This window comes from Thamnophis sirtalis, unplaced genomic scaffold (assembly GCF_051295495.1).
Source record: "Thamnophis sirtalis isolate CommonGarterSnake01/CBP01778 unplaced genomic scaffold, rThaSir2_p1.2 scaffold_3, whole genome shotgun sequence".
NCBI classification, from domain to species: domain Eukaryota; kingdom Metazoa; phylum Chordata; class Lepidosauria; order Squamata; family Natricidae; genus Thamnophis; species Thamnophis sirtalis.
The window spans coordinates 113,406,330-113,424,512 of record NW_028261383.1 but is presented as its reverse complement, the minus strand read 5'-3'; the positions used below and the strand labels follow the sequence as shown (position 1 = coordinate 113,424,512).

Genomic DNA, 18,183 nt, shown 5'->3' with positions numbered 1-18,183 from the left:
CCGCGGATTTGTGGTGGAACCGAGAGGGCCAGTTAAGATTAATCTAATCACAACCAACCCAATGCTTGTGGTTAGATTAATTATATGAAAAAATATAAAATTTAAACTTAAGTATCTTGTGGATTGCTTTATGATGTGCCCATTGGGTAGAATATTTGAAGTCAACTATAAATCAGATGATCCCCATCCTCTCATTCTCCTGATGTATTGGGACAGCAACTTCCCAAATTCCCAATTATCTTGACCAAAGGTAAAGATTTCTGGGGAAAGGCTGACTTAGCACATCTATAAGGCAGCAGACTGGGAAGACTGGCCTAGAAAGATTGTGGAAACTAGGATGTAGGATAAAGATTGGTCTACTGAAATCAGAAGAAAATGGAACAATGGCTTTGTTCAATTTTTTTTTGAACAATGTTTTTCAACCATATGCTACCCAACCACAGTTTAACCTAGTAGGTCACGTAAACCCAACCTTAAATTTACCTGGGACAGACTCAAAATACTGTTGTCTTCATTGGCCGCTTCATCTACAATGAGGCGATTAGGACGATGCTTTTGGCGCAGGATAGCTGTGGAGTAATCCTCTCCCTTGGGGCTGCAGAAGAGAATGTATATGATTTAGATGCAGAAAGGTGGGATGTTATGGTGGAGAAAAGATTCTGAGAAGGACTACAATATGCAGACTATGTTCACATATCATTGCAAACCACAAACTGGCCACATTTTAACTTAGTATATTGTTCAAACTGACTGACTGACTGAAGCTAGTGTAGTTAGTTTATGGTTCAGTGTTATATAAATCTATACACTATAAGTGTATAGCCCACTACCTGACAATGAGCTGTTTGGAATCAGGCCACTGAAGCAGTAAGCACACATCCCCACTAGTGCAAACAGTAGGCAAGTGCACATACACACACTCACAAGGAAGCATCCCCCTTCCCCCCATCCGCAAAGTTGGAAAGGTTGGAGAACTTTGATGTAACGTATTATTGAAGATCATTATTTATTATCATCGATATCATCACCATATCAATATTCTACATACTAATAACATTCTTCCATTGTCTGCTTGTAACTTTCAATTAGGTGAAAGTGCATTATAGGCAATAATTTTTACTTAATGTACCTCAAATGGGCTGACTTATAGAATGTGTCCAGAATCTGGGACCCATTACTCCCATGGGCCTGAAATTTAAAGGATCTTCACAACAGTTGTGTTGACAAATTGTGGCTGCTACGGTGCCATTGCTGTCGGCTGCAGTCATGTGATTGTGATTTCCAATGCTCCCTGCCAGCTTCCCACAAGCAAAATCAATGGGGAAACCAGCAGGAAATCAGAAGTTGCTCCCACTGGTTTTTTTTTTTTGCTTGCCCATGGTCATGCTGTTTATTTGTTTAGGTAAGGAAATATATCTGAAATGATGACCCAATAGGTCATGTGTTTTCTGATTATTCATTACATTTCTATCCCATCTTTCATTGCAGAATTCAAGCTGACATGTACAGCACCTTCTTATATTTTTCCCTATAACATTACAGTGAGAAAGGCTAACTAAGGATGTGTGACAGGCCCAGAATCAACCAGGGAGTTTTGATGAGGACAGAAAATAGATTTCAGTTTGAATCTCCAAAGCTACACTACATTAACTACTTTACCACTTCAATATTTTTTCAAGATAAGATTTACAGCAGTGTATTAAACAACAAATCTCAACAATATTTACTGTGATTATTTTTTCGCAACCAACTTTGTTAGAAACTTGGGTAAGGAACAATTACGAATAATTACTTTACCAAAGAAATAAATGTAGGTCAAAATTCAAATGATGCCTGTTTGTAAGAGAAGTCTCCCATCTCCAAACCTTACACTAAAATGTCCATGTTTTAAATATTGCAGCATTTATGCTAGAGATGACTTTGATAACTACAATGTACCTGAGTTAATGTATTGTGCTAACCCAGAGTTTTTAACCGCATTTAGTCTCATAACACAAATTCTTAAACAATAATTAAAATAAATAAATAGATAAATAAAATAAAATATATGATGATATAGCACAATATGTGAATCCAAATACTGAAAGTTGCTGCTGGAATGATGATTTGAAGGCTAGGAAAATTGTTTATCTCCCCAACAATGCTCCACTAAAGAAAAACACTGGATCCAGTACAAGTCACAAAAACTAAGCACTTACTGCTGAATGGCTTGACAGCTTAAATACGGTTCCACCACAAATGCACGCACAACAAAAGCGCGCCTGACTAAACCGCGGTGTCTAAAGCGCGGTGACAAAACCGTGAGACGAATGAGTGACTAATTAGCCCTAAAGCGCGCCGACAGAAGCGCGCTGTAACGTAACCCTAAACCTAACCCTAAACCTAACTGTAAATCTTACCTTAAATGAAATCGCGCTTCTGTCGGCGCGCTGTTGTCGGCGCGCTTTTGAAATCGCGGTTTTAGCGCCGCGGTGTTGTCGGCGCGCTTATGACGTTTGCGCTTTTGACGGGTCACACTTAAATACTAGTTAACTAGCAGAAAGAATAGGCTACTTCAGATAAAGAGCTCAGCCTTACCAGTCAAAATGTTTTGTGCAGCTATCCTTTCAAAATATAAGCAATGTTTATTTGTTTGTTTGTTGTTAGGAAAGTAAGAGGAAATAAGGAAACATGGGGTAGGAACAAGAGGACGTTTCTGGACCCCTCTAATAATCCACAACTAAGGCTGACAACTGCACAAAACAAACCACCTTTTGAAACAACCCTAGATTTGCTTCTCATGGCAAATTTCCAAAAATAGCCACCGATCTGCTGGAAGCAACAGCTTAATGGCAAATATTTATTTTAGCATTTATGGACACAAGTCCACTCTACCATACGGAGACAAAGTGGGCTTTCATTCTTGAAAATGCAGGTGCAATAAAAGTGCCTCCAGGGGTTGACAAGACTTTGTGTATTTTATTCGCAAAAGCTGAGGGAAGAATAACCTCAATGCTTTATGAAGAAGAAGAAGGGGGCGGGTCATGTTTCTTTAAAGTCTCAACTCCCAAGACGCATTCCTGCACCTATAAATAACCGGGTCGTGTTGACCCTCCTCCGTGCTCCTGTTGTGTGATCATTCTCGGATATAAACGTCAGCTGCCCACTGCTTGGGTTTCCCCAAACAACTAGGAGGAAGCGTGTCAGAAGGCCCCGCGCAACCTGCTTAGAAAAATCTCCTACTCATCCTGAGAATCAAGGGGTCCCACACAGCTTGTATTGCATTCGCTCAAGCCTATAGAAGCTGCCCTGTAGCCCAGCCAAGTTGAGCAAAGCTGCTAACCCTCAACTTGGGGAAAGTTTCCAGGATCCTGTCAAACTTTTCTGGGCTGAATCGAATAGTCACGCCAGGCCCAAATCGAGATTTCCCTAATCTCTTCTCGTCTCTCCCCCCTCCAATTCCCCTCCCCGTAACTGTTTCCAAAGCTAAAGCGACGCAGAGAGGAGATGGGTTTGGAAAGTGACCCCTACTACAACTCTCGGCGCCGGGTCCCCGAACGCCCCTTCCCCTCGCTGCCTTCCACGCGTTGAGAAGCAAAGGGAGGGCGAAAAAGCAGAAGGCGCAGACTCCGCCTGCGCCCGATGACTTACTCCCCGCCCGAGGCAGGCATGTCGGCTGCTCCGAGCCTTGTCACGTCTGGGCCGCTGATTCCTGTTTTCTTTCCCTCTCGGGCACCTAGGACACACGGCCGTGCCCTGCTCGGTCTCTCTCCCTGCTCACAGCGGCTGGAAAATAGATCTGCTCCCACCCGCCCCTCTCTCGGCCTATTGTCCCGCCCTCTTTCGCCACAGCCGTGCCAACCCTTTCCCAGGCAGGCTGACGATTGCTGGGTTGGCTGCGATGGGGGGGGGGGGGGAAGGAAGGAGGAGAGAAGATTCACTATCTCAACCCGATCGACTGCAGGCGCGATCCTCCAGCCAGCCCCTCCCCATTAGCCCCAGAATGCCCGTGACAAAGCCGATCTATTTATGAATGGATCTCCGCCTTCTACCCTACTCTGAAATGGAGAACGGAGGGCGGATTCCAAATTATTGCGGGCCGCGCAGTGACATTTCTTGCATAATAAGTGTCCTTGTCCTTTCTCCCCCTCCCCCTTCTCCCGGGATCTCTCTGGCTGGCGGCTCGAAGAGCTTTCTCTGCCCCTTAATGGTTGTTTTTGTGGGTTAAAAACAAGATGTAAAGCGAGGCGAGGGGGTGCAAGCGGAGAAAAAGCACGGGGCTCCAAACCTCCGGCGTGCAATTCTGTGTATGCGGCAGAAGGGACCACATGGCAAATGTGACAGAACTGAAGAAGCAAGTTGTTTTGCCTCGGGTAGGTATTTAGCGGTAGAGAAAAAGCAGAATAAATGTCAGTAAGTCATGCCCCGTGGAGAAAACAAAGCCAACAACAACAGGACTGGCCGACGGGCATTCTGGATGTTCTGGGATGTGGCAAATACGGCTCCTGTGTGTCTGTAGGTAGACTGAATGTAAGGAATAGTAGGGTAAGGAACTTGAAATTGTAAGCTTGCAATTCTCTGTCCACCATTTAAAAACTTTGCAAGCCTTTGCACTTCCATGCATCTTGGTCCAGCGCATTGTAGATTTTTCTGAAGATGTTCAGTGCCTTAAGAAAAGTTTACATTACAAAGAATTGTTTGATGCGCTTGCCATATTATGGTAAAATGGCCCACATCTTGAATGGGTCAGGCTTCAAAACTATTTATTCCTTGCAAACCAGACTTGCTTAATCATTTGGTTACCTTTCTTCTACATTTGGAAAATTCAAACAATCAATAGTTCATAAGGCATGCTTTTATTCCCCCATTTATAAATCATAGTTTTATACAATTGGTGGATATTATCATTTTCAAGCACTGATGCAAATAGTTTCAATGTACCAGTAATTTATACAAGACATTACAGAGCTTTTCCTGGAGACCTCTGTCATTTTTTTTTGAATGAATTTCCATAGATTTTATTCTAATCTTGCTGGCTGAAATCCTCTAACCTTCTGCTTTGTGAAGAATTATTATCACTTGTTTCTGTTTCGTGCTCTGGGATCCAACTGACAGGCATGTAAAATCAAGGGGAAAAAATGCCTACCCTGGATATGAATCTAAATAAATGAATTTGTCTGATTGGATTATGATCAGAAACAGATTAGATGGCAGATTATCTGTTTGTAACAAATTGCTAAGTATTTATTACCAACAGTGTCATTTACCAATGGAAACTATAGCCTAATCTATAACCATATAAGTCAAGTACAGATATTGTCCTGGTATTCTATTTTTCTCTTAAATAGATTTTCTATGGCAAGAAAAAATGTTAAAACAACAGAGAAAAGTAGGAAAAACTGTAGTTGATTATAATGTCTAGATTTAGATTTACTGACTGAAAGCAAATGGCTGAGCAGACATTAAAAAATTAACCTAAAAGGCGAGCTTTGAATATTTTGGATTTAAATATGATTGCATACAAATATTTGACATGGTATATATGTACTTATTATAGACATTGAGTACTTGTAAAAAGCATGTAGCACCAATGCATAATTATAATTTATGTTGCAAAACTCAACATATTATATAAATTATATAATAGTATGCGATTAAACTGCACAATTATTATATAAACTATGTTTTATATATTATATGCTCAGTCCTCAGTCCTCTGTACTATATCTGTCAACATCACATTCCTGGATCTTATATCCTTATATCTGGATGTAATCAAGAGATATATCTTTTATTCTTTTAAATAAAAAAAATATAATGAATAGTGTTTTCTGAGAAACACACTATCTTTGTGGAACAGGACATGCAACCTTGAATTGAGCACAGCATTAGACTGAATTATTTATTATGCCACAGCTACTAGGGCTATTATAAAAGCTTGGACAGGCTGTTGAGGGGCAGATTATAGCTTTGAAAAATCGTGCTGCTAAGGTATTTTTTGTGTGATTGAAATACATCATTTTTGTAAATTATTGGATTATGAAGGCCTTCATTACCATTTTAGTTTACAGAAAGCACATCGGTTAACTCTATTGGCATATAGTAGATGCCAATCGAGTTAAGTTTGCTCATGTGAGTGTTTATCAAAGTGTGGTCCAAGGACCCCTGTGAGTCCCCTAAAACCTTCTGAGAGGTCCACAAAATAAAAATTTCCCAGCCTATGTTGAAAAATAATACAATATTAAAATCCCATCAAATAATTATGAGAAGCAGTAGTGGCAGTGAATTCATCATTTTAATTTTTAATATAGTAAATATTGATAAACATAGCTATATAAACAAAAGCTCTCCTGGGGTCCTCCATAATTTTTTTAAAATGGGAAATGGTCCTGAGAGATTTATGGTGGTTGCAGAGTCATGTGATCACCTTTTGTGACTTTCTGACAAAATCAATGGGAAAGCCAGATTCAGTTAACAAACATGTTACTAACTTAACAACTGTAATTCACTTAACAACTTTGGCAAGCAAGGTAATAAAATGGAGCAAAATTCATTTAACAACTGTCTCGCTTAGCAACAGGTTTTGGGCACAAGTGTAGTCATATGTCGAGGACTACTTGTACTGGCCTTTGTTGCCCTTTTCAGATGGTTACAAACCAGATATAGTCCTCAATTCGTTTAGTACTGTTCAAAGTTACAATAGCGCTGAGAAAAGTGACTTAAAGGCGATCCTCATGCAACCATTGCAGTGTCCCCATGGCCACGTGATCAAAATCCAGATGTTTGGCAACCATCAGATAGTTGAGGATCCACAGGTCACATGACTGCCATTTGCGATTTCCCCAGCAAACTTCTGACAAGCAAAGTCAGCAGTGATTCACAATGATTTGCTTAATGACTGCAGCAAAAGAAGACAGTGTAAAATTGGGGGTTCCACCACAAAACCGCGTTTGACTAAAGCGCGCTCGACGAAACCGCGTACCTGACGTCATCACAGTGCGATGAAAAAAGCACGCTGTGAACAATAAAGCTAAAATTAACCCCTAAACCTAAACCTAACCCCCCTAAACCTAACCCTAACCCTAACCCTTAACCTAACCCTAACCCTTAATCTAGCCCTAAACCTAACCCTAACCCTTAACCTAACCCTAACCCTTAACCTAACCCTAAACCTAACCCTAACCCTTAACCTAACCCTTACCTTAACTTGAATCGGCTTGCTTTCAAAGCGCTTTTTAAAGCGCCCTTTTTTCTCCGCGGTCGCTGTTGTCGCGCTGCTGATGACGTCAGCGACGCGGTTTAATCGGGCGCGCTTTAGTCGAACACGGTTTTGTCGTGCCACAAAATTGGGCACGAGTCACTTAACAATTGCCTTGGATAGTGACGAAAGTCCTGCATCTAATTGTGGCTGTACGTTGGAAGATCACTTATTGATGAAAATTCTCAATCATCCAGGTAGAGTTGTCTGAAGTTGAATTATTGCAATTGGATTAATTTTTGTTGTTGTTAGTTTGCGAGATGTTTCTCTGCCCATCCAAGCAGCTTCCTCAGCCAGAGCAAGGCAGGCAGAGAATGTACCAACTCCAACCTCTGGAATTTCCTCCCCAAAGTGTATTGCAAAGTGTATCGCAATATGTTGATACCCTTCAAACAGCCTTGAGGATCACCTGTATTGGCTTTAATAATAATAACTTTTTATTTTCCTAAAAGGATGCTCATGATGTCCTTTAAAATGCATTCGTGATTTTTTTCATATTTAAGATTCATTGCAGTTTAAGGAAATGCTCCAACCGTCAATGAACGTACATGATTCACACCACTATTTTGTGATTGGTTATTTTTATCATCAAAAAATTGCGTGGGAAGAGAAAGCCTTTCCTCCTCAGCCAGCCAAAGGTTTATGTAAATTATATTGCCAGTCTTTGTTTTGATAACTAATTCCTTCTGTTTATTCTTTGTCACTGCCTAAAAAAGCCTGTGTGGAGAGAAGGAGAAAAATGCATTGGGCCCTTGGCACTTGGCATAACCAGATGGCATTCTATGAAAAAAGCAATAAAGAGGATGCAGGCAAGCCAGCACTGACTATTCAAGCTGTTTGGCACTCTCAGATGCAAATTTAAAAAGCCCAGGATGAAAATCAGTCAGTCCAGGTGAACTGGGGAAATTACTGTATTTTTCAACGTATAAGATGCACCGGAGTATAACACACATCGAGATTTTGAAGAGGCAAATTTAAAAAGAAGTTTTTGCTTTTTTTGCAAACCTCCTAAAAACGGCCCGTTTTTTTTGCTAAAACTGACCTTTTTTGGGGGAAAAAAGGGCATGAATAGCCTTTAGGAGGCTTTTAGAGTGCTCCGTGGGGGGGGGGCAAAAACGAGCAGAAAATAGGCCCGTTTTTTGTCAAGAGGCATGAATAGCCTTTAGGGGGCTTATAGAGTGCTCCTGGGGGCTGGGGGGGGCAAAATTGATTAAAAAACAGACCGTTTTTCACTCATTGCTTCTGTTAGGTCTACTGCAATGTTATTGGTAGATAAATTGGGTAGACTATCTTATCTGAGTGTGTACATACTTCCATTTTCAGTGTACACTTGGAATTGCTGCATACTGGAACAAGACAGATATTTTAGAAAAAAAGTTGATCTTCTGCTATAAAGTTGCGTTAAGCTTGCTGTCTGTGCAGCAATATCTGGATTTTGCTTTTTGTATAGTATTATAAAAGATACATGTCTTTTACAACATCATATAAAGTTGCTAACCACTCCCACCCACTGCATGTATCTTTTAAAAAAACACAAGCAAAATGCTATGGAGTACAGTAAGCAAAGCAATGTTTTGGAAAGCACAGCAGGGGGGTATTTTTCTGATTACCTTAGTGAACAGTGGGGGACAAGGTAATTGTCTGTTCAGTGGGGTCAGCACTCTTCAGTGCCATTAGCATTTTCACCCTCTGCTAGTTCTCAAGGACTCAAGAATACATTTGAGGAAGAGAGTTGACACATTCTGTACACGTACACACACACACACACACATCATGATACTTCTTTTGTGCTAAGCAAGAAATTACAGTCGTGAGATAAAGAAATATAACTAATTAGTTTACATCAACTCCATTTACTAAATGCTTCTATACCTTTCTATCCTTGCAAACTATATTTATTTCCACCTTGTCCATACATTGCCTTTTACACCGGTGTCACATGCAACATTCCCCATTAACAGTAAATAGAATATGGGTCCAGTTGGGGCACATTTTAGCTAGTATGGCTCACAAGTACAAAAAAAAAAAAAAGACCCTAACTTTACCCCAACGGTGCTCATACTATTCTGTACAAACTAGGATCTCTAATCTAGACACTAAATTCCATGACAATATCCTCTTGAATTTCACCTCTTGTAAGCCCATATAGTACAGAAAGCAGACACATTTATATTTACTAGTTAATTTAAAGATGTATGTTTTGTAGTGGCCCATCAAAATTGAACATCAAAAGTGACCTAATTAGATAATTCTAAATTTCTTGTACAGGTAGTTCTTGACTTAGGACCACAATTGAGTCCCCAATGTTTGTTGCTAAGTGAGATAGTTGTTACGTGACATTTGCCCCATTTCACAACCTTTCTTGCCACAATGTTAAGTGAATACAATACAATACAATAATAGCAGAGTTGGAAGGGACCTTGGAGGTCTTCTAGTCCAACCCCCTGCCTAGGCAGGAGACCCTATACCGTTTCAGACAAATGGCTATCCAACATCTTCTTAAAGACTTCACTGTAGTTACATTAGTAACACAGTTGTTAAGTGAATCTGGCTTTCCCGTTAACCTTTTTCCCGTTGCAAAAGGTGATCACATGATCCCAGGATAATGCAACCATCATAACTATGAGTCAGTTGCCAAGCATCTGAATTTTGATCACACGACTATAGAGATGCTGCAACAGTCGAAAATGTGAAAAATAGTCACAAGTCATTTTTTTTCAGTGCTGTTGTAACTTCAAACAGTCATTAAACTAATGGTTGTAAGTCAAGGACTACCTCTATAAGCAATACTAATTTGAATCTATAGTGCTATTTTTGACATTGAGTCAATAGTTTCTGAATGTCACTGTGTATAGGATTAGCAATATACACAGTTGGAATTTAGATTTCTTCCAATTCTTTATTTACCAAAATTCTAGGTCACTGTTAAAATTGATTTCTTATTAGTAAAATGAGATTAAATGTGTCCTATCTCATCTGTAAGCTGTTTTGGAATTCTAATGAATGACTTTTATTTTTATTCTGATTTACATTACCATGTTTTTGGACACAATTCTTTCTCTGATCCTCTCCTACTCACACTGCTTTTATTAATTGATTTTATTTTTAATGCAAATAATAGGCTATGGTTGGAATTATCTTACCGTGTATGTTTTGAACTACGTAATCCTTCAAGTAGAATTGCAGCTTCAAATTACAGGACCTAGCGCTTGCTTTCTGATTTAATTATAATAGTAAATGCAGGTTTTTATGAAAGAGAAAGCAAAGTAACAAATTGAAATTGCAAAAGTTAAGGCTATTATGATTGATTTAAAAAATGTCCTTTCCCTTATATTTTCACAGAGGTCACAGAAAAATGGGAAATGGAAATCTTATTCCATTTCTATAAAACGTAAGCATTTCCTATTCTTTGAAGTCTATAGTAGGGCAATGTAGCCATTAGAGGGTGCCACCTAACAGGAAACAAAAGAAACTGTAACAGCTGTTTTATTTTGGATTTTATCTAATGTAGCAAGAAAGTTTGCCTTTGTCATTTTCTAAGAATTCTTTCACGCTTCACTTGAATTCACATACTTTGCTAAGTCATTAAGATCCTTTAGGGTTTTTTAAAACTGTAATATACAGGTAGTCTTTGACCACTCATTCAACAACAGTCTGAACGGTGCTGAACTATTTATGGTTACAAGTGGTCCTTGAAGTTCTGGCTGTCTCTGTACTCCTGTCTCACGTGATCACAGTCTGGATGCTTGGCAACTGGCTTGCACTTAAAGATGGTTGCAGCATTATCCTGTGGTCACCATTTGGAACCTTCCGTGCTGACTTCCCACAAGAAAGAAGCCAGCAGGGAAGGTTGCAAGTTGCTCTAGTACAGTAAGTCTCCCTCACCTGCCCACCCACCTTTTCCCAGGCCTGGTGTGCTCATACAGTGCCTCTCCAGCCACGCATACCCTCCTTCATCCAGCAGCAGCCAACTCAAGTAGTCCTTGTGTAATGCCTCCTTGGCCACCCACATTCCTTTCTCCCTCTCCACCTGGAAGCAGCCACTTACCTGCCTACTAGCCTGCTTGTGAACCTTCTGGGACTTGCAACTTCCTGCCAGCTTTCCCATTGACTTTGGTTGATAAAAGCTGGCAGGAAGCGACAAAGAGGTGCTTGTTTAAAGACCATCATCCCCGTTTAACTATTGTCATGTAGTCAACACCAAGCAGTGGCTGCACTGCTTAGCAATGGAAATTTCAGTCTAATTGCAGTTGTAACTTGAGGATTACCAGTATGGACCCAGCCACTGTGGTTTACGAACCAGTCCTTATGATTTAGTATGATGTATGAATCCAGGAATGATGTGGTGGTAACAAAGTAGATTTGTCATAATCGGAATGTGGCAAGGACCCCCATGGCCAATTCCAGCATAAATTGTAGATGCATATGCAACTGAAAATGCAGTACCGTATATACTCGAGTATAGGCCGACCCGAATATAAGCCGAGGCACCTAATTTCACCACAAAAAACTGGAAAAGTTATTGACCCGAGTATAAGCCTAGGGTGGGAAATGCAGCAGCTACCGGTAAATTTCAAAAATAAAAATAGATACCAATAATGTTTTTGAATATATTTATTTCAAAGAAAAACAGTAAACTAGCGGTGTATTCAATGAAATACTTCACTCACCTCATGATGCTGATGTCCCGCTGTGATGATGATGTCCCGTGCAGCCGCGGGAGCGATGTCCCGCCTCCTATGACACACGGCACAGTGATTCCTATCATTGGATCACTGTACCAGAGGAGGTGGGACATTGCTATGTGGCTACTTGCCATAACAAGGAGGAGGTGGGACATCGTTGCAGAGCGGCAGGAGGGGGAGGAAGGGGAATCCTAAGACAGCCCTGCATTACATTAGAACGTGAGGAGGGGGGATGGTGCGGTGCGCGCTGCACGGCAAACTGACACAGAGGGAGGGGAAACTCACAGGGGCACTGGGCCATTCACGAGTGTCACCCAGCGGCATGGCCCCGCCCCTTTTTCTCCTCCATTTCGGGCAAATTTTTCACTGACTCGAGTATAAGCCGAGGCGGCTTTTTTCAGCCCAAAAAGTGGGCTGAAAAACTAGGCTTATACTCGAGTATATACAGTATGTGGTTTCAAACAATTTCTGTAGTTCCTTGCTGATTCAGTCATATCTAATTTTATCTGAAGCAGGATGAAGCATCAGTAACATATTTAAGAGAATGCAAACATATACGTATATGTTTTACTATATTTTTCTTCGTTCAGTTCCTGGGAAAATAAAAAAACAATCCCAAAACAATTTCATTTTGTACTGTATATATCGATGAAATAACAGACCATGGTAGTAAGTGCAGAATTCTCACTGTGTTTCTAGCTCTATCAATAAAAATGTGCAAATTGGCCCAAGGAAGAACAAAGAAAAATTCACATTTCCAAACAATTTTTACATCTTTTCCATTTTTCACTCTTTGTTTCACATGAATGGGTTTTAAATGGGTTTTAATTCACCTATTTTGATCTTTTCTTCTATAATTTTTAGAGTTTAAGGGACAAAAACCCTTTTAAACCCTTGTTCCTTGCTCCTTTCTAGTGTGAGTAATAATAAATAATAATATTAAAATAAATAAAAATAAAGCAAAGATAATGTTGACAGTAATAGGTGCCTTCAAGGCAATTCCAAAACATCTTGAGCGCCACTTGAAAACCATCAACCTTGACAAAATCATCAGTCAATTGCAAAAGGCAGTTATACTTAGCATAGCTTACATCCTGCAATAATATCTTTATTATTATTTTAAAAAACACCTGGCAAGGTCTTGATAGGTGAACTAAAATGTCAAAACCAGTCTAAACATCTGGCTAACTGTGTGATCAATATTTTATAAAAAAAAATATATGCCACCTGACTCCCAGTGACTCTGGGCAGTTTGCAATTATTAAAACATTTAAAAAATAGAGCAATTAAAAAAAAAACTAAAGGCAGGCGCAACAAGGGGACAACACAGGTAAAGGGGAACAGAAAGAAAGAAAAAGACATCAATCATCCTCTCCAAAAGCCTGGGTGAAGAACTAGATCTTTAAGGCGCTTTGAAATCCCAATAGGATGGGAGCCATTTGAATTTAATGGTGAGCCTAATTCCAGAACGCTGCAGAGAAAGCACACTCCATGATGGCCTGGAATTAACTGATGGAAGCTGGAGTTTTCCAACCGTCCCAGATGAAATCAGTTGGGCAGATTCTAGTTGTTGCCATGCTATGAAAAATCTGGTTTCTTGAACCTTTCACCGACCTGAATCTTTGTGCTATATAGGTAGTCGTCGATTTACAACCACAATAAGCCCAACATTTCCATTGCTAAACAAGACAGTTGTTAAGTGAGTTTTGGTCCATTTTATGATCTTTCTTGCCACAGTTGTTAAGTGAACCACTACAGTTACTCAGTTAGTAACACAGTTGTTAAAAGCTTCCCCATTGACTTTGCTTGTCAGGTGATCACAAAAGGTGATCGCATGGCTCTGGACACACTGCAACCATCATTAATACATGCCAGTTGCCAAGTGTCCGGATTTTGATCACATGATCATGGGGATGCTGCAAGGTTGTGTGGAAAATGGTCCTATGTCACTTTTTTCAGTTCCATTATAACTTCAAATGGTCATTAAACAAATGGTTGTAAGTGGAGGACTACTTGTATATGCCTAACAATATCTATTTATACCTTTATTTGATCACATATATAGATTTTGGGAGAAATGATTCTGAAGTAGCAGGACATATAGGTTCTTGTATTTCTGTCTCTATCTGCTTTATTTGATTCTAACATGTCTTGATGTGTAATATTTAATGAGAAGATAACACTGAGTTTTGTGTCATTTAACCTACTTAGAGGTAAACTTGATGTTACACTTATTAGGTTGCTTTATAAAGAATGACTGCCTACAACCTGTTTATAGATAAATGCTGAAAATATTTGGCACTTGGCAACTGAATGCAATAGATTAGTATATATTAAAACTAATGTGTTAAAATAACATTAAAAGGGAAACATGCAAATTATCTGCATTGGAGGGCTCAAATAACATATGATCTTTATCACCTGTTGATTGCTGTTGGCAATGTTCTTCAAATCTAAAGTGAGAACTTGCTTTCACAAACATGTACCGTAGTTATTCAGGGATATTATGAATAATTAAAACTATTTTTATAACAAAGCAAGGGCAATATTCTGGCTACTTTTGTCACAAAAATGAGGCTTTTAATCAATATGAATGATTCTGAAATAATATATCATCAAAATTACTTCAGATTAACAATTACATTTTTATATTAATTTTATTCAGAAATTGAATCAATTACATCCAGTTGTACCTTCCTTCCTCCCTCCCTCCCTAAAAGCCATTCAATTCAAAATAATTCTAGATGGTATACACTTTGTAGACTTATAATAAAAATAAAGGTGATAACTAAGGAACCAACATACAGTACCTCAATAGTGAACATAATAATATTCAAGGCATACGTATTCTAGCTAAGTCAATGTTTGTAGGAAACAGCCAAGTTTTTAAGATCTATTTAAGGCAGGGGTGTCAAACTCACGGCCCACGGACTGACTGCATCACATGCTGCCCCCCCCCCCCCATTTTAGCAATGTTTGACACCCTTGATTTAAGGAATAGCAGAAAGGGACTCACCATGCTAGATAAGGACATACATACTCAAGACAGAGAAAAGTGGCCTAAAATTTATGTCTGTTACTATAACAATCATTGACATGTATGTAGCTGTACCTGTACACTCTTGTTCCTTCCTAAGACATCTGCTGTCACTAATCTCAAAGAGCAGAGATATTTCATGTTTTTTTTCCAGCAGTTCTTTAGCTTTCCTATATCCTGGATTGTGGTAGTTTACAAATAATTTGGATTGATTTTGAGTGAATGGAAGATTACTCTACATAGCAGTAGACTTATATACCACTTCATAGGCCTTTCAGGCCTCTCTAAGCGGTTTACAGAGAGTCAGCATATTGCCCCCAACAATCTGGGTCCTCATTTTACCCACCTCGGAAGGATGGAAGGCTGAGTCAACCCTGAGCCGGTGAGATTTGAACCGCTGACCTGCTGATCTAGCAGTAGCCTGCAGTGCTGCATTTAACCACTGCGCCACCTTGGCTCAGAGTGTTACTATTGGTTGGGAAAATTTATTCACTGGGTAGAGCCATGTATTTTAATATATGTTCAAGAATTGCTGTCTCCTCAAAGCAGTATACTTGGAGTAGAGCTTGAGGTACTCCTGAATTTGGCTTTGTTCTCTATGCATTATCAAAAGCCTCTGCTGTTTTAGCTGTTTTTTCTAACGTAATAGCTGCCTCTTTACTTGTCAAAATTAAAACTGGAATACAGCATTATTCATTCTATAGTTACCTTTGTTGAAGTTATTGTTATATTTCTAATGTGCTTCTGAACAGTTCAGAAATTTTAATTGAGTCAGAACGCTATGCATATGATTGTGTTTATTTTACACATTTCCCTTCCTGCTTTCAGTCCCAAGATAATTTGTAGAATAAGAAACAGAAATTAAAACAGCGAAACAAGAAAGGTGAAAATAATTGGATTAGTTTAAAAAAAATACATCAGATCAAAAAGATTATAAAACAGATTTAAGATCAGGGAAATTATTTTATTTTGCCACTCTCCTGAAACAGGAGGGAAGCAATTAAACTTTTGGAAGAGTTCCATGAGCATAATACCGAGCAGTTTGATTCCGTATCTCAAGGATACTTTTAGAGGTAAAAGGGAAAGACAACAGGTGATGAATGAAATACATGTAGAAGAAAGCAAGATAAAATTATTCCAAGTGGCTTAGAACTTTCAGGGCAATTACCAGTTTTAATTGTAGGGGTAATAGCTGTTACCTAATCTGAAAACAATGTGAAGGTAGCACAAAAGAGATCAGATATAAATACCATGAAATAAATATGTATTTATCCATACAACGTGGATGAGTTACTTCTGTCCATATTTGAAAGGTTGATGTAAACAATTTTTCAATTTTGTTTCAAAACAATTTTTGAGATACGTTGTATAATGTTATCAAACATTTTACAGCTATTTTATTCTGCAGTTATTATATTTATTTTTTGCTATAAAAATGTACATACTTAGATTCTTGTTTGCATATATAGAGTACATTGGCAGACTCCATATAATTCATTTGTTTTCTAATAGTTCAAGTAGAAGACAATGTTCTAGTAGTTGAAACTTCCACTGAAATGCAGGTGACTTTTCAAAAGACGTGAAACCTTCACAGTATGAGTGTACCAAAATAATTCATAGCAAATGTGTTGCTTGAATTATCTATTTATAGAAAATCCTGAAGATCAGCATAGTTTTGAGACAGTGTGCTAAGAAACTTGGTTCTGTGCTTATGACAAAGGTTTTGATAACTTCCTTATGCTTCTTTCAAGTTGAACTTAATGACTCAGTGGATACATACATCTGTGCAGTTTTCTTGGCAACCGTATATTATTAGTTTGCCATTACCTTCTGCTGGAACATTTTTCAATTTCCCAAGCTAGACCACAACCTTGGTAATTATCAACTTTCTTTTTAAAAATGAAGAGGCCCTTATATACAATTATGAGTGAACTTAATAGTATATAAGAAGTTATATGAACTTAAATGTATTCTTGTATCATACAGTACAATTATATGACAATAAATATGGGCAAATACACTGATATAAATGCTTTTAGGCAAATCCTATTGTTCAAATCTACATTAGTGATTAATATAGGTTTGCCTCAGATTTTTGGATCAGCCCCCTTTCAAATGTTGAATCACATCAGTTCACCAAGGAGGTGGAACAAATAATGTATTTTCCCCCCAAAAAATTGTATTTTATATACTGGTTGTTGTTTTTTAAAGTTATTGATGGTGGTAGAGACAAGTGGTAATAAGAATTTACATTTTGCCATTTTCTTATCTGTAAGATATTCATTCATTAATAAAAAGTAAAAGCCTCATATGATTTAAACAAGAACCCAGCTGTAACTGGTTATTGTAATTACAAGAAGCAAACAAGAAAAAGTTAATCATCTAACAGAGGTGGGGAACTATGGCCCCTTTATGACTTGTCTATTTCAACTCCCAGAATTCCTGAATTCTTCAAGTCCACATGTCATAAAAGGGCCATAGTTCCTAACCCCTGATCTAACATATTAGCCTTGCATAATTTGTAAGGTGTTAACTATTATTACTATAAATATTAATCATAAAACCAGAATGAAAAATGAAGACTAAACTTGTTTGCGGATTAGGAATTTGTTTCCTGGCAGGCTGTCCGTTTGAGTCAAATTTAACCACTGCCTTTTTGTTTTCAAGGTAGGATGTTAATTAATGGAAGGATCTGGTCATATACAATGCTGATGCAAAAATGAAACATATTTAACATATGCGCAGGTTGTAATCCTACAAATATGTGTTGACTGAATGCAAATTATTTTAATAGCTTGATTACAGTTCATGAACCCGTATTCTTGGCTCAATCATGCAATCAAAGTTGATTAGTTTTGCTTCAACTTAAACTGATTACATTATATTTTAGAGCCTTTTCCCATTTAGCTTCTATTCCTGGAATCATCTCCTTTAAATACGGGCTCATCCCTTGAAGTTTTAAAAGCCCCCCCCCCACACACACACATTTTTGCAGGAATTCTAGGAAGCTAGAAAAGCCTTTTTCATTATTCACTATAATTTATAACATTCCCCACACCCCACCACTAGGCGGCAGAACAGTATTGGTCCATGGCTTGTAAGGAGCTGGGCTGTGCAAATTTGGGCTACATCTACACATGCACAGGATCTTGGTTGCATGTGAAACCATCCCCCCCCCTCTTGTCTATGGAAAAATTATCTTCTACAAAACCAGTCCCTGGTGC

At 38.7% G+C, this 18,183-nt stretch overlaps 1 protein-coding gene across 1 annotated transcript in view; it reads right to left on the bottom strand.

Moving 5' to 3' along the window:
- LOC106554929 (transitional endoplasmic reticulum ATPase) overlaps positions 1-3,793 on the bottom strand; it is a 30,703-nt gene extending 26,910 nt beyond the window's left edge. The window contains exons 1-2 of the mRNA XM_087709734.1: positions 3,631-3,793; positions 484-595 (exon numbers count right to left, since the gene is read on the bottom strand). Of these exons, the coding sequence (XP_087565860.1) occupies positions 484-595; positions 3,631-3,650 (132 nt within the window). The 5' untranslated portion in view covers positions 3,651-3,793. The remainder of the gene's footprint in view (positions 1-483; positions 596-3,630) is intronic.
- Positions 3,794-18,183: the final 14,390 nt, after the last annotated feature.